Genomic DNA, 26,380 nt, shown 5'->3' with positions numbered 1-26,380 from the left:
GGCTCACGCCGTCCCCGGCCGCCCTCCAGCTCCCAGCGCCTGGCAGCCGGGACCCCGCGCGCCGCCCCGCGCCAGGGTTCGCTCCGAGAGCCCGGTCCGAGTCGCCGCGGCTCGCTCAGGTTCCCCCGGCCATGCGCCCCCGCGCCGCCCCCCGCTCCCCCGCCGGCCGCGCCGCCGCCGCCGCCACGCTCGAGCTCTGCAGCCTCCTGCTGCTGCTGCTGCTCCGACCCGGACACGCGTGCCCCGCGGGCTGCGCCTGCACCGACCCGCACACCGTGGACTGCCGCGATCGCGGGCTGCCCAGCGTGCCCGACCCTTTCCCCCTGGACGTGCGCAAGCTGCTGGTGGCCGGCAACCGCATCCAGCACATCCCCGAGGATTTCTTCATTTTCTACGGCGACCTGGTGTACCTGGACTTCAGGAATAACTCGCTGCGCTCGCTGGAGGAGGGCACGTTCAGCGGCTCCGCCAAGCTGGCTTTCCTGGACCTCAGCTACAACAACCTGACCCAGCTGGGCGCTGGCGCCTTCCGCTCGGCGGGGAGGCTGGTCAAGCTGAGCCTGGCCAACAACAAGCTGGCGGGCGTGCACGAGGACGCCTTCGAGACCCTGGAGTCGCTGCAGGTGCTGGAACTCAACGACAACAATCTGCGCAGCCTCAACGTGGCCGCCCTGGCCGCGCTGCCCGCGCTGCGCACCCTGCGCCTAGACGGGAACCCCTGGCTCTGCGACTGCGACTTTGCCCACCTCTTCTCCTGGATCCAGGACAACGCGTCCAAGCTGCCGAAAGGTGAGCCTGCAGGCAGGCTGGGCTACACACCAGGCTGGGGATGGGAGGGTAGGGGGATCAGGGAGCATGGGGGGCAGGGGTCTTGGGTCAGGTCTGGAAGGCCAGCCCGGGTGCATGGGAGAAACTGCCCCAGGATGGTTGCTCAGGTATAAGCCTGGCAGATTTCCAGCCTGAACTTTGCCTGGGAGTCCTCCAGGGAAAGTGGGTGGGGAGGCTCACATCTGGATTCTCTGGAGTTTCTGAGCCCTGATCATGCTTCTCCACCTGTTTCTCCAGCAGCTCAGTTTCCGAAGTTAGGGACCTCCCTTTTTCTGTTACCCATGTTTGAGACCAACTCACTGGGCTTTGGGTCCCAGGACTGGTGGGTGCAGGTTATTTATGGGCCCCTCCTAAGTGGAAGACACCCTCCTGTGTGGGAAAGGCTGAGCGCTATTCTTGCTACATGGAACATCGAAAGATCCAGCCAATTCTAGGGGCTCTCCAGTAGCTTCCAGAGCCCGAGCAGGTCTGTTTCTGAGCTCCCAGGTTTGTTCTTCCATCCAAAAGTGATGAGAAATATTCCTGGTGAAGAATACTGGCAGCCCGCTAAAAGCCGGTGATGCAGTAAAGATTTGCAGCTCTGTGGTTTTTCAGCCCAGATGTGAAAAGCTGAACGCGAAAACCTTAGCAGGCTGGTGCACCCTTTGCTTTCCTGGTTGCTTTTCCAGTGGTGACACGGATGGACATACACATCCCTTTGGCAGATGGAAACACAGAGGGCACATCTGTCAAGGGGCCGTGGAAAGCCCAGCGGAGGGAAGCAGAGGCAGAGCCGAGAAGAGGGTACCCCAGCATCCATAGAGATGAGCCCAGGATGGGGAGCAGGCAGAATGTCCGTACTGTCCCGTGGATCCCAGGCTTCCAGGGGTAGGCATGTGGGCCTCAGTCCCAAGTGATCTTGCCCCCAAGGGTTTGACAGAATAGGACCCAGAGCTGTAAGGCACATGTTATAAAAAGTGACATAGATGTGGATTGAACTTTGCTATATCTTTTTTTCACTTCCTGGATCTTGAGGATGTTGCTCCTCTATGCCCTGAATTCCTGTGGTCCCTTCTTCTCTCCGTACTTTACTAAGCATGAACCCCAGGCATCGGGGCCATCACGCCCCTGAACTGGCATCTTCAGCCCGGGCTGCCTCTACCAGGGGAGCAAGTCCTAAAAAGGTCCGACCTGCCCTCATTCACCTTCCCTGCTCCAGTAGAAGACTGTTCTGGAGACAAGAATGTCCAGATAAACACCTCACCGTGGAAGGGAGTGTGCCTTGGTTCTGATCTCTCCTGTCTTTGCTTTTGGGTGGAATGGGCATCATTAACCTCTGTCGTGAGTTGACTGGGTCTCATTAGTTCCATGTGTTCTCGCTTGAGGGCAAGGTGCTATAGGGTTCAAAGCTGCAGACTCCATTCTCAGTTCTGCCACGGATGGATGGCTATGACCTTGAACAGGCCATATGTCCTGTCTGGGTTTCTGACTTCTCATTTCTAAAACGCTTTGGTTGACTTCTGAGATCCCTACACAGTCCTGGTCGTAGAGTCGGAAGACAGAGGTTTGTGTCCTGGTGGAAAGACTGGGTGAGTCTGGCCAGGACCCTTAACTTTTCTGAGCCCCATCTTCTTCCTGTATGAAAATAGGACATGGGTAACACCAGGTGGTCGGTCTGACCTGGTGGTTGTCAGGATCAAAACCAGCCAACCCGGGTGAATGCTAAGACCAGTGAGACTGTACGATGTTATTCCTCAGACGGCCGGCCCATGATAGAGGGAAGAAGAGGGGGCACCAGGTGGGGATGTGTGGCTGGGGGAAAGAATGGACAGGCTCAGAGCAAGGACCAGTGTCCTGGCCCTGGTTGAGGGTTGGTCCGGTTCCATGGAGAGAGACGGAGGCAGCGAGAAGGGAGCACGAGGACTTCAGGCACCTCGAGGGTGGTTGGAGTCTGTGTGTGCCAAGAGCAGCTGTGGCCTCACTGCGGGCGGCCACGTGTGCGGCCAGAGCAGTGTCCAGAGAACCATGAACCAGAGCCAGGTGGGCAGCGAGGGGACGAGCACGGGCCTTGACGCAAGACAGTTGAGTTCTGATTTCTGCTTACGTTTCTCTTGGAGCCTCAGTTTCCCTCCGACTTCAGCATGCCGGAACAGGATCCCACACCTTGTTTGCGGTGAGGTGTGAGTGAGATCAGCTCGGTCGGGGGCTCGGGATTGCTTAGCACAGCCTCGGTGCTTGCTGGACACCCGTCCCCGCCGCCCCTTCCCTCCTCCTCCTGCCTTGCGCTCCTTCTATCTTCCGAGAGGCGCCGGACAAAGTGGGTGAGGGCCCAGCCTTGGTTCAAATCCTGCCTCGGCCTCTTGCTAGCTGTGTGACCCTCTCCGCACCCCCATTTCCTCTTCTGTGAAATGGAGAGGATGCTGGTGCCCCCCTCCTAGGGTTGCTGGAAGGGTTAAAAAGGTATTATTTATGAAGTTCTTAGAACAGTGTCTGACACACCGCAGCACGGTCTAAGTGTTAGTGCCGCTCTTACTATCCTCTAACTGGCAGGCCCAGAGGGGTGACGGCACAGAGTTAACAACAGCTGGGGGACACAGGTTCCTCCCCCTACCATGTGGCCACCCGCTTCCTGCCAAGGAACATGGGGCTTCATGAGGCCTAAGCTCCGGGGTTTTCTAGGCAAGGGCCCTGCCTCTCCCAGGAGAGGGGACTCAAAGGCAGAAGCAAAGGGATCCCGTCCTGGTGGCCTTGTTCTCGCCTCCCCGTTCCCTCCTCCCCACCCCGAGAAGCAGAACGGAGCAGAGCAAGTGACCTTGACTGGCCCGGACAGTTACAGAAATGCCTTCGTCTGCCAGGCGAGCCTCCTGTGTGGTCTCCACGCTGATGGGAGCACTCCGTCCCGGAACACACCCCGGCGGGGAGGAAGGGATGCCTTGGAGGCAACAGACCCCCTCCATCCAGGCTCTTTCGGGGGTTAAGCAGGGCCGGGTCTGGGGACTCGGGAGCATCTGTCCCCCTGGCGCTGGGGCTGAAGGAAGAGGGCAAGGGGACGCCTGCCCAAATGCCCCTCGGCCGACTTAGCACCGAACAAAGCAGACAGACCTAGAATAAGAAAACAAACTAGAAACACCCCCCCCCCCCAGGATGCCCAGTTAACTCTGAATTTCAGATAAACATCAAATCCTATTTTAGTATAAGTATGTCCCATGCAACATTTGGGATATACTTACCCACAAAATTATTTGCCGTTTTCTGAGATTCAGCATAAAATATGCCATCCTATATTTTACCTGGTGGCCTGACCTTGTGATGGATGTCACTTGGTAATGGACAGGTGCCATCCCCTCTCATTCAGCTGTGCCTGGCAGGTAACATAACCCACTGGCAGGCAACTTAACCCACCGTTTATCCACCAAGGTGCCAAGAAGGGAAGTGGTTTGCACAAGGTCACGGTGTCATGCAGCCCCTGGCTGAGACGAGTGCACTCAGCAGTGTCTGACCCTACACCTAATTCTTTCTGATAGATCAGGAGGGGGGGGAGGCTGCCCCCAACCCTGCCCCCTCCCAATCGCCGAGGGCCCCGGGTCGCAGCTGGCCGACCTCCCAGCCTCAGATCCTTCACCTGGGCTGGTGGTTCTCCCGTGAGATAGTGGATTCCAGGCAATTTGCAATAGCGACCATCTCTCTTTAAGTAGTTAGGACTCCAGACTTGGAAGCAAGGGTCCTTGGAAATCACTCAGGTGAGCCGTGGAGTAGAGGGGGAGAGGGTGGGGAGTGTTTGGGGGAGATGGGGAGCAGCTGGCTAACACCCTTGGGCTTTAAAGCTTTTCCCTGCAGGCCTAGTACCCAGTTTCCTTATAGGAAACTTATAGTACCCAGTTTCCTTATGGACCTTTGGGGTGTTTCCACCTTTTAGCTATTCTGAATATCATTGCTATGAACATTTGTGATGGCATTCATTTTTAATATAATTTACTTAAATATAAATTTATATAGCCTGCGGTACCACCGAAGAGACCTGACCTCATCTTGCACCCCAAGATCTCGACACATGTAGCTATGGGGAGGGATGAGCTGGGGGCCAGGAAGGAGGGCCCGGAGGCCACAGCTCATGCTTTGGGTCTGTAGCCCTGGCCCCTTAGGGGACACCTCCTGGAGAAGGTCCCCTAGAGGGCCTGGAGCATTCAAGCATTTGAAGGCTCAACCCCTGTGGGTTCCTAAGCCCCTCAATAAGAAGGGGTGTCCTGGCAGCGAGGTCCTGAAAGGGTTCCATGATGAACCCCTTCTTCCCGGCCCGACTGACCGCTCCCTGGGGGAGCTGCGCCCCCCTCGCCAGTAACCCCACTTCCTTTTCTCATGTCCATCACCATGAGAGCCTGGCTTAGTCGGACAAGTGGGGTCGTCTTGTCATACCGCCAAGTAACCAGTATTTCAGCCGAAGGGACCAGTGCTGATGCTTGCTGGAGGTAACACGGGTCCTTTCTCCCAGGTGACTCCAAGGTGACTCTATTTCTTTCCCTTTAGAAATCAAAGCAGTGGGCACCTGGGTGGCTCAGTGGGTAAGCCTCTGCCTTCGGCTCAGGTCATGATCTCAGGGTCCTGGGATCAAGTCCCACATCGGGCTCTTTGCTTGGCAGGGAGCCTGCTTCCTCCTCTCTCTCTCTCTCTGCCTGCCTCTCTGCCTGCTTGGTCTCTCTCTGTCAAATAAATAAATAAATCTTTAAAAAAAAAAAAAAGAAATCAAAGCAGTTTTACTTCCCTAACTACAGCATAACAGTCTCCTTGTATATGTGGGAAATGTAGAGAAGTATCGTGAAGGAAACAGAAGCCACCCCGAATCCCACCGCTATTAAAGCTTTGCTGTATTTTATTCCGGTTTTATTCTTACGTGCATATACATTTTAAAACAAATTGCTGTGGTACTGCAGATCTTATTACCTTTTTTTTTTTCTCTTATTGAGCCGCAAGAACTTCCTGCCATTACAGTTCTTTGAAAACGTAACCTTTCATGGCCACGTAATACGTCATTTTATGGGTCTCTTCGTTGAACCCCTCCTGTTGTCGGAAATGAGGCTTGTTTTCCTTTATTTATTTATTTTTGTACATAAACAACGCTACACCAAACCTCCCATATGCGTAAAGCTTGGGGGTGCCTCTTGGTATTTTATTTCCCGGGCAGCTGGTGCCGTTGGCGAATGGGGAAGACCTGTCTCGCCATCTCTTTCCCGGTGTGGTGTGCTATTACTTGGAAACATGTTTTCTATTTGGGAGGCAAAGCAGCGACATTGTATTGCTTTAATCTGACCAGTCGGGTAGATGTTTAGGGTGTGTTTATACGCCTGAGAAAATCATGTTCGCAGCAGAGGCAGACAGGGGTCTTACGCCCTCTTGCGTGTGACCTCTCTCGTGCCTTTGACAGGTCTGTACCTGTCCTGCGTGCACGAGCTAATGCGTTTTTAACACGTCTCTTAATTAGAGTGGAGTCACGGGGTGTCACCTTTCCCATCATTACCGGTGTCCGGGTCGAGTGTCGGCTTTGGCGGGCCCCAGGCTCTGGAGTCCCGGTGGAAAGTCAGCCGTGAACGTGACCTAAGGCAACCTCGCCTTGTCTTGTTGGCTCCCGGGGAGCCCAGCCGAGTCCTGCGATTCCGTCCCAAACACTGGATCTCTCTGAAAATGTCACATGCTTGAGCCGTACTGTCAGTTAACCCAAAGGGCGGCCTCGTTGCTGGGTGACGGGGGCCAGTGGACTCACTTTCCTGCCCATCCAGGGCAGCCCCGGGGGGAAGCAGCCAGGGACCTGTTTTGGAGAGGCCCGTGTCACTGCTGGCTGAGGCTGACGGGTGCCTGCGTGACTCAGCCCCAGAGCAGGAGGCCCCACAGCCAGGGGTCGACCAGTTTCCATTCTCCCAGAATCCTGCGGTATTCCGTGTGGTGTGGAAGGCTGGGCTGGGCAGGCCTGGTCACCTCCAGGCTGGCAGTGTCAATGACCTGGCAGCAGGAGCCGTGGGTACATCTGTCGTGAGGACCTGGATCGGGTGCCTTTGCGGGGTACCGTGTCTGTCCCGGGGGCATGATGCGGTCCTGGGGCTCTGTCCTGGGCTCCTGCTCTCAGGCCTCTGCCCCGGCTGTCACAGGTGCCCGGATTCTTGCCTCCCGCTCTCCCTCCCCGTCCCTACTTTTACTTCTTTACCTTCCTGGTTTCTACTTAGCCTTCCAGCCTCCAAACCTCTGGGCCCCCAAGGCCAGGTGGGGAGCCTATTCTGAGTGACCTTACTGGATCCCATAATATCGCTGTGACTGCGGCATGACATGGCCAGGTCCCGGGTCTGTCAAGCCTGTGTGGAGGGCACAGAATGTGTCTTTTTCATCCTTCAATGCCCAGAGGCTGGTACGGTATATGGCATGTTTGGAAACCTTCTGATGGCTTCCGCAGCTCCCGCTCATGCCCCACAAGCCCTCCCCCACTTCCTTGTCCACCCCTGCTCCACACCCTCCCCTGGCCACACGGACCCCCGTCTGTCCCTACAACATGCCAAGGTCCAGTGTCCAACCAGGACCTCCGAACCTGCAGCTCCCTCTCCCACTAGGACATTTCCTTCTCCAGTGGACAGCCACACAGTCTTCCTCAGGCCTCCACTCAGATGTCCCCACCTCCGAGAAGCCTTCCCTGACCACCCTGCCTGCGCCGTCCTGCACCACCCCCAACACATCTTGGTGGAATGTATGTCACAGCACTCCCTGAGGGCCACATTCCCTTGTCCACAAGATATCTGTGTCCCTGCGGAAACACACGCTCCCAGAGATCAGTCCGCTCGCGGCTGTGTCCCCAGCCCCTGGGGCCACACCCAGTGTGGAAGGAGCTCGGTGAGGCTGCGGGCGCACCCCTCTCTCGTGCTTTCCTCTCTGCCTCTCACACCTCTTCGTTCTCTTCTCCACATGTTGATGGACTTTCTCTACGTTCTCACGCACATGCCAAACCACGCTGCTCCAACCGGGAGACCCACTGAGGCCCGGAGCTCTGTTGGTCCCAGGAGGAGGCTGCATCTGGCTCGGCTGCACCCCTCTCGGTGCCGGCAGGGGAGGGGATGGCTGCGGTGACGTGTACACAGGGACCGGGGCATGGGGCAGAGTTTAGGGAGGGGGCTGGGCAGGCCACTGTGAGCCATCCGTGACCATGGTTTTGCTTCCAGTGCACTGTCTGATGGCAGATATGTCCCCTAACGTTCCCGGGCCCCTGGGAACATCCCAGCGATGCTCACAGCCTCACAGGTCCCACTGGGTTTCAGCACTGACAGTCAGACCCCAAGTGTCCGAAGATCCACATAGATGGGGACCGTGTGCTCGCTGTTGGCTCGCAGCCTGGTCTCTGTGCTTCAGAGGCTGCTGATCAGGGACTGCCTGGGGCCCCATCTCCCCCATCCTCGGGGCTGGTTATGGGATAAGTGCCCAGGGCATGAGTCAGGACCTCGAGGGAGCTGGGGGCCCCTTGAGATTAAAGGGAAGGTTCTCAGAGGTGAACCTAAACCAAAGAGGCAGGAAACGGGTTCCTCGTCCTGACTCTGTCCATAGCTAGCAGTGGGTCCTGCGGGTCTCGTCCCTCTGTCAGTTGCTCTAGATCACCCCAGCGATCTAGATCTTGGGGCAACAGGTGGGAGTCATGGGAGAAGGGTGGGTGGGAACGGAACCGACAGCATGTTTTTGTGCTCCTCTCTCTCGCTGTGTCACTCTCTGTTAAATCAATCAATCAATCAATCAATCAATCTTTTTTAAAAAGGAAAAAAAAAAGAAAAATGGCTGGAAAGGGTAGGCAGTCAAGTGCCACTGATGATTTTCTCTGGCTGAAAAAGTGGTTTTATTTTATTTAAAAAAAAATAGGCTACTTTTTAGAGCAGTGTTAGGTTTCTGGAAAATAAAGCAGACAATGCAGAGAGTGCCCATAGGCCCCCTCACCCTCAGTTTCCCTGTTAGTGACCCTTGCCTTAGTGTGGTCCATTTGTTACAATTGAGGAGCTAGGATTGATAGTATTACGTTAGTATTAGTGGAAGCCCACAGTTTATGCAAGTGTTTCCTCTTGGTGATATACAAATAGGTTTGGACAGGTGGTTAGTGTTGGGCATCCACCACCATGGTATCATACAGGTAATCTTACTGTTCTAAGAATGTCCTGCGCTCCACCTGTCTATTCCCCTCCTGTCCCTCCTAAACCCCCTCTCTTGGAAAGTCTAACCTTTTTACTGTCTCCATGGTTGGCCTTTTCCAGAATGGTATAGAGTTTTTCACTTCTTCCTTTTCTTCCATGTGCTCTTCTGTGTTGGTACAATGCCTAAGTATTATGTTCCCCCTCCCTGACCTTACCTCTATTAATATGACCCGCGACAGACAAACAGGTGCACACATCTACATTAGCCACACCTCTGTCTTCCTGCTTCTCCAGGTTCGGATAACCGCCCACTCCACTTATACCTTCAGGGAAGGCTGCCCCTCCCCAGTGGGAGAGCTCTGGGGACTGCACGCACTTTGTTGACTTCTGAAGGCCAGTCCACGCCTTTGTAAATAGCCCCTTTGTTGGACTCCCTTCAAATAACTGGGTTTGGGTGGGCTTGGGTGGGCCGTGCTCGCCGGCTGGGACCCGGACTTGAGGAACTCTTAAAGACTCTTGAGCAAGGAATGATGGCAGGGGATGCTACGGGTTAAATGGTGTCTCCCCAAAATCATATGTACTCAGATCTGATTACTTCATATCTCAAGCCCTCGTATTTCAGATTACGACCTTATTTGGCGATAGGGTTATTTTAAATGTAGCTGGGGCTTGTTTTAATCAGATGTAGTGAGACATGCAGACACAGAAATGACTGTATGAAGGAAGATGTTTAATACAGATCTCTAGAAACAGGAAGTGTGCAAGCCAAGCAGGGAGACACCAAGGACCGTCAGGGGACAGAGGGACCGACGGGAAAGTGCAATCAAGAATCTTTATTGTGGGTTTTGCAGGAGGAAGGGGCAGGGTTGGCTAGTTTGAATAATTTGGGCAGGCTGTGGGTTGGGGTGAGGGGGTCCCCTAGTGTTCAGTCCCTGGCCCTGGCGAGAATTCCAGACTGCAAGAATCTGACAAAAAATGTGGATGGGTGTGTGGACTGGGACTGGACGGATTGCTTAGCAAAAATGTGCTTTCAAGCTGGTTGATTACTGTCTCTAGGAAGTGGCAGACCCTGGGAGGGGCCCCAAGATGTCAAAGCTAAATAAAACACAGAAAGTCAAAAACATGATTAAGACAAAGGTCATTGCAGATGTAATTACTTAGGATATGGGCCCAAGGGTGGGTCCTAAACCAGTAGGACTGATGTCCTTATAAATAGGGCCAATTGGGGCACACGCCAACAGAGAGAAGGCGAAGGTCACGGTGATGTGTCCACAGGTCAAGGAACACCAAGGATGGCCAGCAAACCCCCAGGAGCTGGGGTTCAGTAGCCTCCAAAATGGTGTCCAGCCGTCAGTCAGATTTTATGATGTCAAAGCAAATCCCTCCGCTGCGTTTGATTAAAGGGGAATAAGCACTAAAGGTAAAATCAGGCTCTTGTTTATTTGATCGGGTGTTCTCTGCTCCCTGCCTCAAGCAGGCAATTCCCATAGCTCATTAACAGAGTGTCTGACCATGTTCCAGGCCCTGAGCTAAGCAGCCCAGGGCAGCCCCACCCATTGGAAAGACAAAGTGAGCCACAAATGAACAGATGAAATTAATTTTAATATTTTATTGAACCAGCAGATCCGGAAGGTTAATTTTTTTCAACCTGTCGTCAGGGGAAAAGTCATTCATGAGATCTTTTCCCATTGTGTTTGCACACCGAGTTTTTACAGTCTGGGGTGTATTTGACACCTGCAGCACAACTCAGTCCGGACTGGACACATGTGACCTTGTCAGCATGTGACCAGGGGCTACCCCAGGGGACGGCAGAGCTCTAGGTCTATTGGTATTGTCCAAAGAGTACATTTCCAGCCAGTATCTCCCCATTGGACAGGTGAGAAAGCCAAGGCACAGACAGGTTAATGTAGTTCTGCCCGGGTCACTGGCCAGAGTGGAGGTGTGACCCGGAGAGATTGGCTCCAGGATCTCCGTCCGTCACAGGCCCCTGCGCAGCTTCTCAACTCTCATATCGGAAACTGGGGTCCCCTTGCGGTAAGCCCAACCTCTCGGGTCCAGTGCCTCTGCTTTGGGCTCAGAACCAGACTTGGTCATGGAGCTTTCCAGATTCGGAAGCTGGCCTGAATCCAAAGATCACCCGAGTGTCTCCGCAGAAACCGGAACAGACGAAACACGTATGAAAACGAGTTCGGCTGCAAGCGGGAAGGCTGTGGCAGTGATCTGGACGAAAACTCCGCTCTCTTGGAGGGTGCGCTCCAGAAAACTCAAGCTCAGCTTATGGGGTGATCTAGTTTATCCTTCTTCATTTTCAGGTAGGAAACTGACTCAGAGATCGAGTGACTTGTCCAAAGTCACACAATGAACTAGTGAAACGCAGACAAAGGTCTAGCCCAGCCCCCCTCCCCAGTTCCAGGCTGCCGTACCCTCATATTGCTCACCAGTCACCAGATGGGCATGTGGCACAGTGTCTGAGAACTCAGGCTTTGCATTTAGAGACCCCACCCCTTGAACCCTGCTCTTCTATATACTAGCTGTGTGAGCCAGGGCAGATAACTAACCTCTCTGTGCTTCAGTTGTCCTGTGTGTAAAATATGGACAATAATATTCATAGCTTGGCACAGCGTCTGGCACACCGAAAGCCCCTAATGAACACCAGCTGTTATTATTATCAGCCGTAAATCTATGCCCGTGTCGCCTCCCCGAGGACCCCAGTTCCAGAGGCTCACGCTGAGCATCCAATATGTCTCAGTGTGATACTGCTGTGGGTCCTGGGAACTGAGGGTCCATTCCCAGGCGGGGCTCTGCCTCTGACAAGATCACTGATCTTGGGGGCTGTGTTATAGGAAACTATTCCTGTACCAGATTTCCACAAAATTAGGGCCTTAAGGTCATACAGATCTATGATCTTACAGTTCTGTGGGCCAGAAGTTCAAAACAAGTCTTGCAGGCTGAAATCGAGGTGTCTGGGTTCCTTTGGCCTTTCCTGGTTTCCTGTTTCCCCACATGTGAAAACAGAGCCTTAGGTAAAGGTGAGGACCTCTCTGCCTGCCCAGGTTGTTTCTAATGACACCCCTGTCCCTCCCTCCACCCCCTGACCTATGGTCACTTTCAAACATCCCACAACTCAGGGCAGGTGGAGGACATCATGATGAAGATGATGGAACCAGGACAGGTAGTGGACATCATGGTGGAGATGGTGGAACCAGGACAGGTTGGGGACATCATGGTGGAGAGGGTGGGCATGGGACAGGTGGGGGACATCATGGTGGAGACGGTGGAACCAGGACAGGTTGGGGACATCATGGTGGAAAGGGTGGACTGGGACAGGTGGGGGACATCATGGTGGAGATGGTGGAACCAGAACAGGTGGGGGACATTGTGGTGGAGATGGTACACATGGCAGAGATGGGGGATATCATGGTGGAGATGGTGGAACCTGGACAGGTGGAAGACATTATGGTGGAGATGATGGAACTAGGATGGTTGGGGGACATCATGGTGGAGATGGTGGACATGGGACAGGTGGGGGACATCATGGTGGAGATGATGGAACCAGGATAGATGGAAGACATTTTGGTGGAGATGATGGAACTAGGATGGTTGGGGACATCATGGTGAAGATGGTGGAACCAGGATGGTTGGGGGACATCATGGTGGAGTTGATAGAACCAGGCCAGGTGGTAGACATCATGGTGGAGATGGTGCACATGGGACAGGTGGTGGAAGTAATAATGGTGGTGATGGTCAAGGTGATGGCAGTGACAGTGATGCTGGTGGTGGTAGTGGAGATGAATGCATGCCTTCGCAGAGAAAGATTTTCAGCCCTCAGTGATCATCCCTGCTCATTTCTTACCAGGAGGAGGACAGGATGGGGAAACGGCACTGTGAGTCTGTCGATGTTCTATCCTCGTGCAGTGACTAATGTGGGTGTCCTGAGGTCCAGGGCTGCCAGTCAGGCTGGAGGGTAGCATAGCGGAGTCCCAACCCTGGCGTAGGACTGACTGCTCTCTGCTGCCCATTCTACAGAACCTGGTCTGTGGAGACAGTCCCAAGCAGGAGCCCTTGACCTGATGCTGCGATGTCCCTTCCTCTGGTGGACGCCAGCTGATTACTTAATCAGACAAAGTGTCTGCGGCTGAGACAGGGGGACCATTGGGAATTTCCCTGATGCCGCAGCCCATATTTAATGAAAGTTATGGTGGAGAACAAGGGCCAGCACTATAGAAAATTAGAGCTGGTGTTCCCAGCACCCCACCCCCCCTGCAGTCCATGCAGGGGTGCCTCCCTGCAAAATCTTCTTCTGTGACACCAAGAGGCTGTAGCAAGGAGCCATGGGACCTGCACCTTCAGGTCCAATAAAAGGGAGATGTGGGGTGGGGTGACAGGTGCAGATACCTTTGGATCTAACCTTCTACAGGGCTGCGAAATCGGGAAGCCGTGTCTGGAAGTCTGACCCGGCCTGTGAAAGAACGCGCTGCTTCTTTCTGTCTCCTGCTTCTTTGGATTTGGAGTTCTGGAAGCCAGCCCCTGGCCCACAGGGAGCCCTCTGACCCCAGAGTGTTGGAGAGGAGAGTGCTAGGAGGGTGAGCTCTGGTCACAAGCAGTGGGACGAATGCCCAGGGGTCCCCAGAGGGCCTTCATGCTGGTCCTTTTTCCAGAGATGGGAGGGGAGGCTCCTTCCCTGGGAGCTGTTGCTCTGGCTAGTTTGGCTGGAGAGAATCAGCCACACTCTCTCCCCAACGCTCCTTGACACTGGGGCCTTCTCACACCTGGAAGCATTTATTGTAGGTTTTGGGCAGGCTGTTTGCAGAAGAACCACTCCGAATGGCCCATGAGTCCATGATACAACATTGAGTTCTACTCGTCGTCAGGGAAATGCAGATTACATTAGCAGCTATGCTCTTTTATGGCTTACGAGATCAGCCAAGATGAACGAGTAACAAAATCCATTGTCACCACAAGGGCAGGGACAGTCCTCGGCTTGTGGGAATGCATCGTGGGGAGATAATTAAGAATGTGTATACAGATGCCCATAGCGGCCTTGCTTCTAGTAAGGAAAAAACGGGAAGGGCCCTGGGATTGCAGAAGGAAATCATGGCTCAGCTACACAGTACAGTGCCTGCAGCCATTTAAAATAATATTTGGGGGCGGGGGGAGCGCCTGGGTGGCTCAGTTGGTTAAGCGTCTGACTCTTGATCTCAGCTCAGGTCTCGATCTCAGGGTCGTGAATTCAAGCCGTGCCTGGGGCTCTGCACTGGGTGTGGAGTCTGCTTAAAAATCAATCAATCAATCAATCAGTAAGACATTTGGCAATGACCTTGGTCGGATGGAAAGAGGTTCCCAGTGTGCTTACCCAACAGAGCGGCAGAGTATATTTCTACCTGGGTGATATCTGTACGCAGATGCACAGAAGAAATTGAGAAAGGTATAAGCCAGCGTGTTAAATATGTATGTGTGGGTCCTTTCTGTTCTTCCAGTGAATTCGTAGGCTTTGCCTACGCGGAGTTGGGAAAACAAAACAATATATTTTTAATGACAAAAGTGCTTGGAAGAGCTTGTCGTTGGTGTGGGTGAGGCAGGTCTGGGGTTGGGTGGGGAACGCTGGCTCAGCGGGGAGGGCCCCAGAGATCCTCTGGCAGCAGGCCTGTTTGTTGGCAAGGGGCAAGAGATTAATCTCAATCTACCATCCGCTGTGTCACCGTCTATTTCGGGAGAGTGGCAGCTCTTCACCCTCTCCAGCAAAGGTGTCAGCTGCGGGGGAGGAGTCATCAGTCAAGGGGACAGAGCAGCAGCAGGCCGGGGGGCCGAGCCATCCCGCAGAAGGAAGGAGGCCTGTCTCCAGGGGACAGTTCCCGCGGGGCAGGGCTGCCGGACGGAGCTCTCTGGCCCCCTTCGTGGTCAAGCCACTCAGGATTCAGTTTATCGAATCAGAGAGACTGTGGCCCAGTGTCAGTCATATGCTGACCCCCAGGGCCAGGAAAGGGCCACACATTTTCATGAGGTCCCCAAGGAGTGGAAGGGGATAGCCCAAAATTGCGATCTGGGAGCAGCCTCCTGATAAGGAGATGGGGGATGAGAGGCCCAAGGGCAGCAGGTGACTTATGTGTCACACATAAGACACCTGGAGTGGGTTGAGTTGTGTCCCCCCAAGAGATATGGCCAAGTCCTGTGAAGGGGAACTTATTTGGAAAGGGTCTTTGCTGAGGTAACTAAAGATCTCGAGATGAGCTCATCCTGGATTTCGGATGGGCCCTAAATCCAACAGCAGGTGTGTTTTTACAAGAGAGAGACGTGACAGAGGCAGAGGGTGGGGACATGCTGTCATAACCCGAGGAATCTCTGGGGCCATGAGAGCTGGAGGGGGCCACACCGCATTCCCCTGCCCTCGAGCCTTCAGAGGGAGCCCGGCCCTCCTGGCACTTCAGCTCCAGGCTCTGGCCCCCAGAACTGGGAGGGAATAAACTTGCTTGAAACTACCTAGTGTGTGACAATTAGTTAGGGCAGCCGTAGGAGAGGAAGACAACACCCAGACCCTTGAGCATGACCTTGAGTGTTCTTTCCACCAAGTACCCTGGGCAGGGGCTGCCGCTGGAGACAGCACGGGCTCCAGATCGGGTCTGCACATTCACTGTACAGCCTCGGCGTCCTGATATGAACCACTGGGGGCTTAATATCCCCTGAAGTAATTTGTGCAAGCCCTTTTAAGGCAATAAGGGTGGGTAACGGCCAACCGCCCAGGTCTGGAGTTAGACTGCCTGATCCCGAATTATGGTTCTACCATTTCTCCACTGCAGAACCTTAAGCAAGTAATGCAGTGGTTCGGTTTCCTTACCTGCAAGCCAGAGTCACCATCGTACTTGTCCCAGTGTCTGCTTTGTGGGTTAAAGCAGTGTAGACAGTGCAGGATGCTTAGAAGGACACTTAGCCTGTGGTAAGACTCCAGGGGGGTTAGCTGATGTGCCCCCACTACTTGTGGGGAGCTTTTTGTTCCCACAACATCTGTTCCTGAAGAGCACTGCAAGCTTCCACCCCTCAAGAGGGAAAAGCATGGGAAAAATACATAAAGGTTCTCTTTCCTTGGAGGGAGCAGAGAATTATCTGCTGATGAATTTGGGGAAAAGGAGTTTGGTCCAGCATCATCAGCCATTAGGGGGAATGGCCTGTCTGTCAGGGGTGATGACTTAGGAAGCTCCTTGTGGTGCACCGCTCAGCCATTTTCCCATCCTATCTTTATTCATACATTCATTCAAAAATATATTTTGAAAGTTCTAGATACTGGGAATACAGCAGGGAACAAAACCAGAGAAGCCTGACCTCACAGAGCCGACACTGGAGTGGGGGGCATCAGAGAAGCAGAAAATAAACGAATACATATCTAGGCAATATGGCAGGTGTGGTTGGGTGTTTTTGGAGAAAAATAAAGCCAGGTGTGGGGGGTGGAGAATGATCGTGAGGGTGGTGAGAGCATCTCCAACAAAGTGACACCTGGGCAGGGGCCCTAAGAATGTGAAGGAGTGAGCTGGGTAGAGGGAGCAGGTGCAAAGGCCCTGAGGTAGGCTGGTGCTTGGGGTTGTTGAAGGAATGGCAAGAAAGGTAGAGTGAGGGGTTTGGAGGGAAGGCAGTGAGGATCTTGGGTTGCATTCTGAGAAGGATGAAGATGCTTGAGAGGGAGGGGTTTTGAGCTGAAGAGTGATGGGATGTAAGTTTTTCCGTAAAACACTTGTGGCTAATGAAGGGAGGACTGGGGGTTATCTGTGGAACCCCACATCTGTAAGAAGTAGGAGGAGTTCACATCTTTGAATGCACTTTACTGAAGAAGGGTGAAAAGTCATCAAAATTGGTAGCGCCCAACATTTTTGCCACTAAGAACCTATTAAGTTACTGTTTCCAGACCCCAGCGTTGAAAGGTGTTGTCCACCACACACCTGAGTGTTTGACTAACAGCCCCTACGGCCTCATCACAAACAAGTCAGTGGCTTCTGATCGGTTTTCTGACAGATCCGCAGCCTGCCTTCCAGACCCTGGCTGGGCATCACACACTGGGACCCTTCCCACCTAGACATTTCCGACCTGTTCTGGATTTTCTTGGTTTTAGTGATATTTGTGCACCGTGTGCCAGGCTCTAAGCTGGGAGCTGTGGGTGCAGACATGGTGGGCAGGGCTCCCCACCCTGTGGAGGATGTATGGAGTTTCAGGAAGGAGAAGCCTGACTCAGGGAAAGGGGGAACGTAGGTAGCATTCAGGGCAGACTTCCCGTAGGAGGAGTTTCCTGAGTTTTGAACAGGAATTGACAAACTTCCTCAAAAGGGCCAGATGGCAAATCTTTTGGGATGTGTAACTACTTGAATCTGCCATTATAGTGGAAAAGGCCTGCAAGCACGTGGAAACCAATGGGCCTGGCCGTCTTCCGGTATGACTTGACTCCCAAAAATATATGGGGCGGGGGCATAGCAAGAGCGGTGTGGCCCCAGAGCTGTTGTTCGCAGACATCTACTCTTGAGGAATAAGGACATGACCTCCCCCCAGGAATGGCTCCAGGTGGAATGGGAAGTACAGAGCACAGACCGCACCCCCCGAGGCAGCCGCAGACCCGACGTTGTCTGTCCAGGCATCCACAGGCCCTTCCAAAGGGAGGACAGTGAGCGCAGCGTCCTGAGTGGTTCTTAAGGGTTTCCCCTTCTCATCTTATCCTGCACGTCCTAACTTGAATGGCTTACAGAAGTTTCTCTTATAAAATGTTGACGATGATATTGTGGTGATGATGATGGTGTATGTTTTGAATGTTCTTACGGGGCAAAGTTATAAGCTGTAGTCCTGTGTCAGTCTCTGTTTCTTTTCCTCCCCTCCCCTCCCCTCCCCTCCCCTCCCTTCCCTCCCCCTCCCACCGTCTCTCGCTTCCCCTTTCTCTCTTGTTTTTCTTTCTTTCTCTCTCTCTTTTTTCTTTACCAGCATATAACATCCCGAGGACCACAGCTCTAGACTGTAGGCTCTCACAAGATCTCTGTCACAGGTAGGGAATCTTGGCCCCAACTCTGGCCATGCCCCTCACTCTGGGTTGCATCTGGGACACGGGACAGGCAGAAACCACCGCCCAGAGGCTGCACACTCCCTCGGTTGCACAGGAGTCGGGGGGGGGGGGCGATGAGTGACGGGGCTCACGGCATGTGTCCTGTCTCATTACAGCTGCCGGACAGTTGTGTCCGTGTGAAAATGCTGCTTCAGCTCCTGATTTAAATGGGATTTTTTTTTTTTTTTAGATTTTATTTGTTTATTTGATAGAGATCACAAGTAGGCAGAGAGGCAAGCAGAGAGAGAGGGGGAAGCAGGCTTCGTGCTGAGCAGAGAGTCTGTTGTGGAGCTCGATCCCAGGACCCTGGGGTCATGATCCGAGCCTAAGGCAGAGGCTTTAACCCACTGAGCCAATGAGGTGCCCCTTAAATGGGATTTTAAAAGATTCTTTAAAGACTACCACATTGCACTGACCAAAAAAACAAAAAAAAATTTTTTTTTAATGTCTTAATTCAAATTCTCAGTTCCTGGTCATGATTCTCCCGTGACCCCACACTCAGCCCACAGGAAATCTGCCAGGGACCATCCTTTGGGATGATACCGTCGCTAGGGGGCGCTGTCCTATTCCTGGTGGCGCGTCTACCACCCACCCTCGCTTTCGGATTCCACCTGTGCCCCTCGCCTGCAAGGCCTTTCTCATTCCACCGGAATAATCCTTCAAACTTAGAGCTGTTCATTCGTTCCATAAATGTTGTTGAGAACGCACTAGACCTTCCAGACACCCTCTTGCTTCATTCTCTACATTTGTGAAGCCCTGTAGATCCCCAGCGGTGAATTATCTTCCTTTCCAGTGGCCTCATGTATTTTCGGTTTGGTTCCTCTGCTGGATTGTAAACGTCCTGGGGCCAGGGATGTCACTTCCTTCGGTGCTACAGACAACACGGGCAGACGGAGGAAACACAGGCTTCAGAGTAAAACAGACTGAGTTGAGTGCAGCTTGAATTCCGGCTTTCCCATTGAGTAGCATGTGAATTGCCAAAGATTTCTGAGGCTCGTTTCTTCAGCTAGGAGTTGAGCATCTCCCAGATGACGTAAGTGCACTAAGGGGCGCACACTATATCCGAACACAGCAGGTGCTTGGTACACGGTCCCCACATGGGCGTGTCCACGTTTCCCACTTTAGGGCATGGGTGAGGGCTCAGGACGTTGTAGGTGAATTATACTGAGTTGGGAGATTTGCATATTCATTCTTGTCAGAAATCTGCCCAGTGAGTCTCCCATGGGCTCTTCCAGCCCTGCTCTCCTTCCAAATGTTGAATCACCAGGGAGCAGCCCTTTGCAATGTGGCTGCAAATCCCTGAAGAAAGGTCACATGCCGGCTTTTTAGGAGATGATGGCTTTTATTTAAAAAGAAGGAGCAAGCCAGTAAACACATGGAAAGATGCTTGAGTCGCTATTCATTAGAGAAATGCACATCAAAATCACACCCACCAAAAAAATGAGATACTACTTTGCACCCCTTAGGATGGATCTTATTATTCTCTTTTTAATATGACCTAACCAGCATGGGCAAAGATGTGGAGAGACCCGATCCCTTGTGTGGAGCTGACAGGACATAAAATGGGGCGCAGCCACTGCAGAACACAGTAGGGAGGTCCCTCCAAAAGTTAAACATAGAATCACCATATGACTGAGTAGTTCTGCCTCTGGGTATATATCCAGAACTGCAGGTGGAGAGTTCAACAGATACTTACATGCCAATGTTTATAACAGAAGTATTCACAATAGCCGTGGTGGAAACAACCCAAGGGTTGCATCAGCCAACAAAGGGAGATGTAAAATGTGGTGTATCCACTCCATGGAGTATTATTCAGCTTAAAAAAAGAGGGAAATTTCAATACATGCTACAGCCATGGAGGGGCCTTCAAAACATCGTGCCTGGTGAAATAAGCCAGTCACAAAAGGATACAGAGCGTGTGGTTTCACCTCTATGAGTAGCCAAGTTCATAGAGACAGAAAGTGGGACAGTGGTTAGCAGAGGCTGGGGATGGGGGAAGGGAAGTCATTCTTTAACGGGTACAGAGTTTAGGGGATGAGAATGTTCTGGAAACGAGAGTGGTGATGTCTGTACCACGTTGTAACTATACTTCACGACACCAAATCGCACACTTAAAAACAAGTAAGGCAGTCCGCGCTATGTCCTGTATGTTTTACCACAACAGAAAGTACACGGAGGCGGGTCCTCTGGGTGGCTCAGTCGGTTGGGCAGCGGACTCGATTTCAGCTCTCGTCAGGGTCTCAGGGTCAAGAGACGAAGCCCCTGCATCAGGCTCTGTGCTCACGGGGCAAGTCTGCGGGAAGATTCTCTCTCCCTCTCCCTCAGCCCCTTCTTTGGCATGCTTCCTCTCTCTCTCTCTTTCTTTCCCTAAAATAAATAAATCTTAAAAAAAAAAAAAAGAATGCAGAGGAAGAAAGAGAAGGAGAGAGAGGAGGAAGAGGGGGAGAATGGAGGGAAGATGGAGGACAAGGGGGAGAAGCAGAAGCCGCCTCCTCTGTGGTCGGAGAATGGACCTCAGCGTGCAGATCATCCATTTTCCACACTGCTGAATCCTGCTTTGGCGCTGAGCTCTTTCTGCCTCTCTTCGGCATTCCAAATAAGTAGAGGAAAGAAGACCGTTTCTTTTGAGTTCTCGCGCTAGACCCATAAAATTAAAAAATGCCCCTCTCGCTGCTGCAGAAAAGCACGAAGAGCACGGTGACGGTGGATTTTTGACTGCCTGGGCATTTAGGCAGACATTGTCCGCCTCTGAGGGTGTCTTGGGATGAGATGAACATTTGAATCTGTAGGCTGGGTGGAGCAGAGTGCCCTCCCCAGTATGGGTGGGCCTCATCTAATCAGTTGATTAGAACGAACCAAAACTGACTTTCCTGTGAGTAAGGGAGAACTCCTCCTGCCTGAGGGCCTTGAGCTGGGATATGGATTCTTGCCTTTGGACCCAAACTGGAACATTGGCTTCCTGGGTGTTGAGCCTGCCAGTATTCAGCCAGGAAGTACCCCACCAGCTCTTGGGATCTCCAGCTTACTGGGTGCGGACCTTGGGACTTACCCTCCATAATCGTGTGAGCCGATTCCTTATGATACATCTCTTTCCTTACACACACACAAACACACACACACTCTATTGGTTGTGTCTCTGGAGAACCTTGACTAATACAGGGAGCCTCCTCAGATATCTGGAGTCAGGTGTGGGTATAATTTGAAACCTTAAAAATCTGAATAAAAATGAGCACTGTATTTTAAGCGTGAATGGTGGCCAGGCGCCACGGTAAGTTTCCAGATGTCTCCTTATGTCATGTTCACAACACCATCACCAGGCCACTGGGGGGAGCGGGGGGGCATCCCTGCGCATCTGCATTGAGAGCTATGCTCCTGACAAGGGAGACCTCTGCGGTCCATCTAGGTCAGGGCTGGAAAAGACAGGAGAGTTTTGGGAAAGTTCTGAGCATCTCTTTAAAAGACAGTCTGCATGAAAGGAGCTTGCTGTGAGATTCTGGGTGAGGCTGGGCAGCCCTGGGAGTCCAGGTGGGCCGGGTGGTGGTCGGAGTATGGACTCGAGCCAGGCTGGCTGGGTTCAGTCTCAGCTTGGCCATTCCCCAGCTGTGTGGCCTTGGGCAAGTCACTTAATGTCTCTGTTCCTTGTTTGGATCATCTGCTAAAGGGGGATAGTTGTAGCAGGCTTGTCATTGGGCTGGCGTGAGGATCAAACTACCTAATATATGTAAAGACCTAAGAGCAGTGCCCAGCACACTCAAAATGCTGTATCAGTGTGGGCTTTTGTTCACTGATCTTAACTCAGACAGCTGAGGACATGGGGGTCAGGAGGGGAGGGAGAACATTCCAAATCAAGCAGGGACATCCCAGGGACTCATTCCCTCCCCTCATGGGCCCATGCCCTATCCCCCCTTTCCACTGGCCCTGCCCTAGTGCCCCTGCCGTTAGACAGAAGGTTCTCAGGCCAGAACTGTGTCTTTCTCTTCTTCCTTCCCTCTCTCCCTCTTTCCTTTTTTCCTCAGCTTCCTTTTTTGCATCCATCACAGCCTCTAGCATAAAACCTTACCTGTTGTGTATAATGCACAAATCAAAGAAAGCCATTGAATAGCTAAGCTTAGTCACCAAGAGTGGTCCTGGCATAGAAGGTAACTTCCTTTGCCGGGCACTTTCCCCTAAAGTTCTCAACCAGAAGGACTTTATTGCCCTTGCCCCCACGTGGCACTGTTGGGAGACATTTATGATGGTCCTACTGGGTGCAGGAATGCTGGTAAACCTTCTGCCCCACATCGGATCGCCCTCCCACAACACTTAACTGACGCAAGACGTCAGTACTGGCAAGGGTGAGAAACTCTAGTCTCGAGTAAGATTGTGGAGGAGAGAAGATACACCCAAGGTCAGATTGTCCTGACTCTGGAGTTCTGCAGCCAGCCTGGGACATGAGCAGCAGCGCCCTGCCCCCTCTGCTGAGCCTTGTCTGCCGGGATGACACTCTTTGTCCGACTCTTCTTATTTCTGTGCCTTTTGTGAGCTAGGAAAACCCATTAAGACAGTGTATCTCATCGGGCTAGCTCCAGGTGTGGTTCTAGAGTCTCCCACGATGGGTGGGTTGGTGTGCAGTGGTTTGCAAACAAGCCTGTTTCTCCTAGGTACAGAGAAATGTGTCATTTTGTAAATGTGTTTAAAAAAATAAAAAAGACCATTGTGGAAATCGGAATGGACTCAAGGAGTCTTGGCGAGCAGAGGTTGGATTTAAACGGCAGGCTCTGTGGGCTTGTGTTGTTGCGTTGTGGGTGTTTTCCAGTGACTACAGCTTATCAAAGGCAAGAACTGCTAGGAAGGTTCTCCGGGCAATAGTAGTGACTTGGTACAGATCTGAAGATTGCAAATATTTTGCAATTAGGAATGGCCTGTGCTTCATTGGAGTTCATCTTGTTTATGTTCATAACATCCCTGGCTGTGGGCAGGGGGTTGTTTAGAGGAGCCTGGCCAATTGATTTGTCCACTTTCCATAGAAGAAAACAAGGGAAGCCCAAAGGAACCCCAATATGACTCTGTCTTCAAGTTCTCCTAATTCTGTTCAGACGCATTTAAAAGGCTCATAAGTAGTCAACGGAAGATTGGCTTCTTTAAGAAAAAGAAAGTCAGAAGCGAGCCCAGCATAAACTAGAGAACCATGCAGAGCTCTCGTCCAGCTCTTTCCCGGGGTATGTGAGGTGGGCGCGGGATCAGGGAGAGGAGGAACTCGGAGTCTGGTTGCCATGGCAACGGCTTCCACAGGGAGGACAGCATCAGTGGGTTTGGCTGTACATCACAGAAAAGACAGGCCAGGACAGAAGGAAGGAGGAAGCCTCTTCTGAGCTGGAGGAGGAAAGAGATACTAACCAAGACCTGAAGGGTGGTTGCAGGTTTGCTGGGCAATTAGCGAGGCTGCTTTAGGCTCCACGGAAGCCAACTCCCTTGTGAGGTGTGAAGAGATCATTCTGACTTTCATATAATTCTGGAGATGGATGGAGGGCCAGCTCTTTGAAATGGAAGCCCTGACAAAGAGAGCAATTGTGGGTTTTCCTAAAAGTTGAAAGGAAGCCAGGGGAAGCGGAGGTTGTAGACAGCTGAGCTACATGTCAAAATGGTGTCCTCAAGTTTCCGGGAAGCTGAAGGCAAGCTATGAAAACTCTCTGTGCTTCAGTTTTCTCATCCATAAAATGGGCATGCTCGTACTACCTAGCTCGTGAAATTGTGGCAAGAATGAGGAGTTGGTATGTTTGTAGCACTTGGAATAGAGTTTGCACGTACTGAGTGCAATACGGATGCTAGTTTCTACTGCTTTGTCTTTCTCTCCTCTTCCAGATCAGAAACAGAAGACCTGATCTCTTTATGCATTTTAAAGTGACACATTTTCTTGTATGTGAAGTTTGTGAAATCATGGAAGCAACTTGACTTTGTATACAGTTCATATTGTGTATCAGTCAGGGTATGTAGATTACACTTGGTAACAAATAGCCTTTGGGGGCTGACTGCTCACACAAGTCTCTCTTTTGTTTGTGTCCTGGAGTCCTCACATGGCCTCACCTCTGTGCACATGCAGAGAAAGAGAGAGAGAGAGAGAGAGAGATATCTTTGGGCTGTTTCTTCCTCTTCTTAGAAGGACACCAGTCCTATGAGATTAGGGCCCCACTCTTCTGACTTTCTTTAACCTAATTATCCCATTATTATCTCTAATTACACTCACACTGGGGGTTAGATCTTCAACAAATGCGGGGGTGAGGGGGACACAATTCAGTCCATAACAGGTTTGGTGCTGGAGGTGGGGTCTCTGTTCAGGATATTCATTTGGAGACCCTGGCAAGTCTTGGCTTCATCTCAACCCACGTCCACGTGTCCCACCTCAATTCATACTAAACACTCCTTTGCCCACTCTGCTGCCCCTGGCTACACAGTGTTGCTGAACACTGAGCTCTTTGCCAACTTCCTGCCTCCTCTGCCTCAATTGTTCTTCTGTGACTGGTTCTGTTTCATTCTCAGGATCTTTGCTGAAACTGTACCTCCCGAACACCCCATCTAAAGACGACCCTCTTTCCCAGACACCCCTCGTTTTACCCTAGTGTGTCATCTTCACATTTATGTATTTCTTTTTTTTTTTTTTAAGATTTATTTATTTGAGAGAGAGAGAGAGGAACACATGTGCATGCATGCAATGGGAGAGGCAGAGAGAGAGGGAGAGAAGGAGAATCCCGCTGACCACGGAGCCCAAAGAGGGGTTCGATCTCCTGACCCCGAGATCACAAACTGAGCTGAAATCAAGAGTCAGATGTTTAACCGACTGGAGCACTCAGGTGCCTCAACATTTATGTATTTCTTGATCTACTCATTAGTTGTCTACACCTAAGCTGTATTAGGGCAAGGATTTTGTTGAGCTCACTGCTGTATTCCCAGGGCCTAATGTGTGGGAGATACTCAATAAACACGCGTTGAAGGCACGAATGTGTGTCTGTCTTCCAGGATTTATACTCTTTGAGATTAAGGGCCACCAATCCCTTGGCACAAGATAAAGTGTCCACTAAATGTGTGTTGAATGAATAAAGGAGTGCGTGGAAAACCATTGGCATGGTGCTTGGATCTTCATGCCTCAGGCAAGTTTTCCTTTAGGCTCCCTAGAAAGCAGGAGGGTGTGGACCCCTCCTCCCTGAAGTCCTCCGAGCTGTCCCTGTACTTCACTGGCTGGCAGATGAAATGCTTTATTGTACGTGAAGAGCTTAGACCAGTGTCTGGCCTCTGGTAAGCTCAAGTTCGTGTTTCTCATGACTGTTGTTTTAAAGCACTTTCTCACATGCACTCAGCAGTCAGATTTTCCTGGACTGGAGGGGGGAAACTTCTTTTCGGATCAGCCAGTCTCCAAGTGAAATCTTAAAGGGAACCTCAGTACATAAAACAGAGGTTACCAGGCTCCTCTGGGCATCGTGGGAGACAGCGTCCCAGAAGCTTGCCAACTCTCCAGGGAACCTGCATTTTAAAGCTCTCTTCAGGTGATTCTGAAGCTCACAGAAGCTTCACAGCTTTGGTAACTGCTGTTGGAAGGCCACCTTCAGAGAGAGCCCATTTTCCCCGCTCCCGTGGAGGGAAAACCCTTGTAGAGTAGTGGAGTTGTGTTCACTTTTGTCCTGAGGACAAGGGGAATGGCATATGGCCCAGAAGGTGGCACTCCAAAATGGAGTGAATTTCATCCGTGGGCACTTCCCCCCGCCCTTCCATTGACACCCCCACCCCACCCCCCACTTCCCGGGAGGCCAGGTGGTACCCAGGTCTGGATCAAGGTCTGCAGATGCTCTGACCCTAAATCTCCTTTTGCGTGGCCACGGGGTGGTTCAAAACCCAGTTCCATATCTTAGAGCGGGGCGAGGGAGACCAAGGCCTTCTGTTTTTCCCATGGGGATTCCTCTGGGGCTTTTTAAAAAGTTAAATTCCATTTTAATCAACTCCCCCCTCCCCTTTTGCTCTTGGGGTGGGGGGGGGACACTCCCACTCTGCGCTTGGCAAACCCTCGCCCCGCCAACTTTTAGGCTGGCCCGCAGATGTTTCTCTCACCCCGCCTGCTTTTTCCACAGGCCGCGAGGAAATCCAGTGCTCCCTGCCCCTGGGGAACAGGAGGATATTCCTGCATGAGCTGTCCGAGGCCAGCTTCAGCGAGTGCAGGTTCAGCCTGTCGCTCACGGACCTGTTCATCATCATCTTCTCCGGGGTGGCCGTGTCCATTGCTGCCATCATCTCCAGCTTCTTCTTGGCCACCGTGGTGCAGTGTTTCCAGAGATGCGCGCCCAACAAGGACACAGAAGACGAGGACGAGAATGAGGACGACTGAGGCGCCCCCTCC

At 52.3% G+C, this 26,380-nt stretch overlaps 1 protein-coding gene across 1 annotated transcript; it reads left to right on the top strand.

The window, feature by feature from the left end:
• On the top strand, window positions 1-26,380 carry LRRC38 (leucine rich repeat containing 38). Its single transcript, XM_059137475.1, has 2 exons — window positions 1-789; window positions 26,115-26,380. Exons 1-2 carry the CDS (start codon window positions 132-134, stop codon window positions 26,366-26,368), a joined length of 912 nt encoding a protein of 303 aa, XP_058993458.1. The 5' UTR covers window positions 1-131; the 3' UTR covers window positions 26,369-26,380.

The sequence above is a fragment of the Mustela lutreola genome, chromosome 10 (genome assembly GCF_030435805.1).
Source record: "Mustela lutreola isolate mMusLut2 chromosome 10, mMusLut2.pri, whole genome shotgun sequence".
NCBI classification, from domain to species: domain Eukaryota; kingdom Metazoa; phylum Chordata; class Mammalia; order Carnivora; family Mustelidae; genus Mustela; species Mustela lutreola.
Note: the sequence above shows the minus strand (reverse complement) of the source record. Positions and strands in the feature narration are given on the sequence as shown.

Bases quoted from the DNA above. Each gene is read 5' to 3' on its own strand.
- LRRC38 (XM_059137475.1), top strand. From the start codon at position 132: ATGCGCCCCCGCGCCGCCCCCCGCTCCCCCGCCGGCCGCGCCGCCGCC. The intron at 790-26,114 runs GTGAGCCTGCAG...CTTTTTCCACAG, and splicing joins CGCGTCCAAGCTGCCGAAAG to GCCGCGAGGAAATCCAGTGC.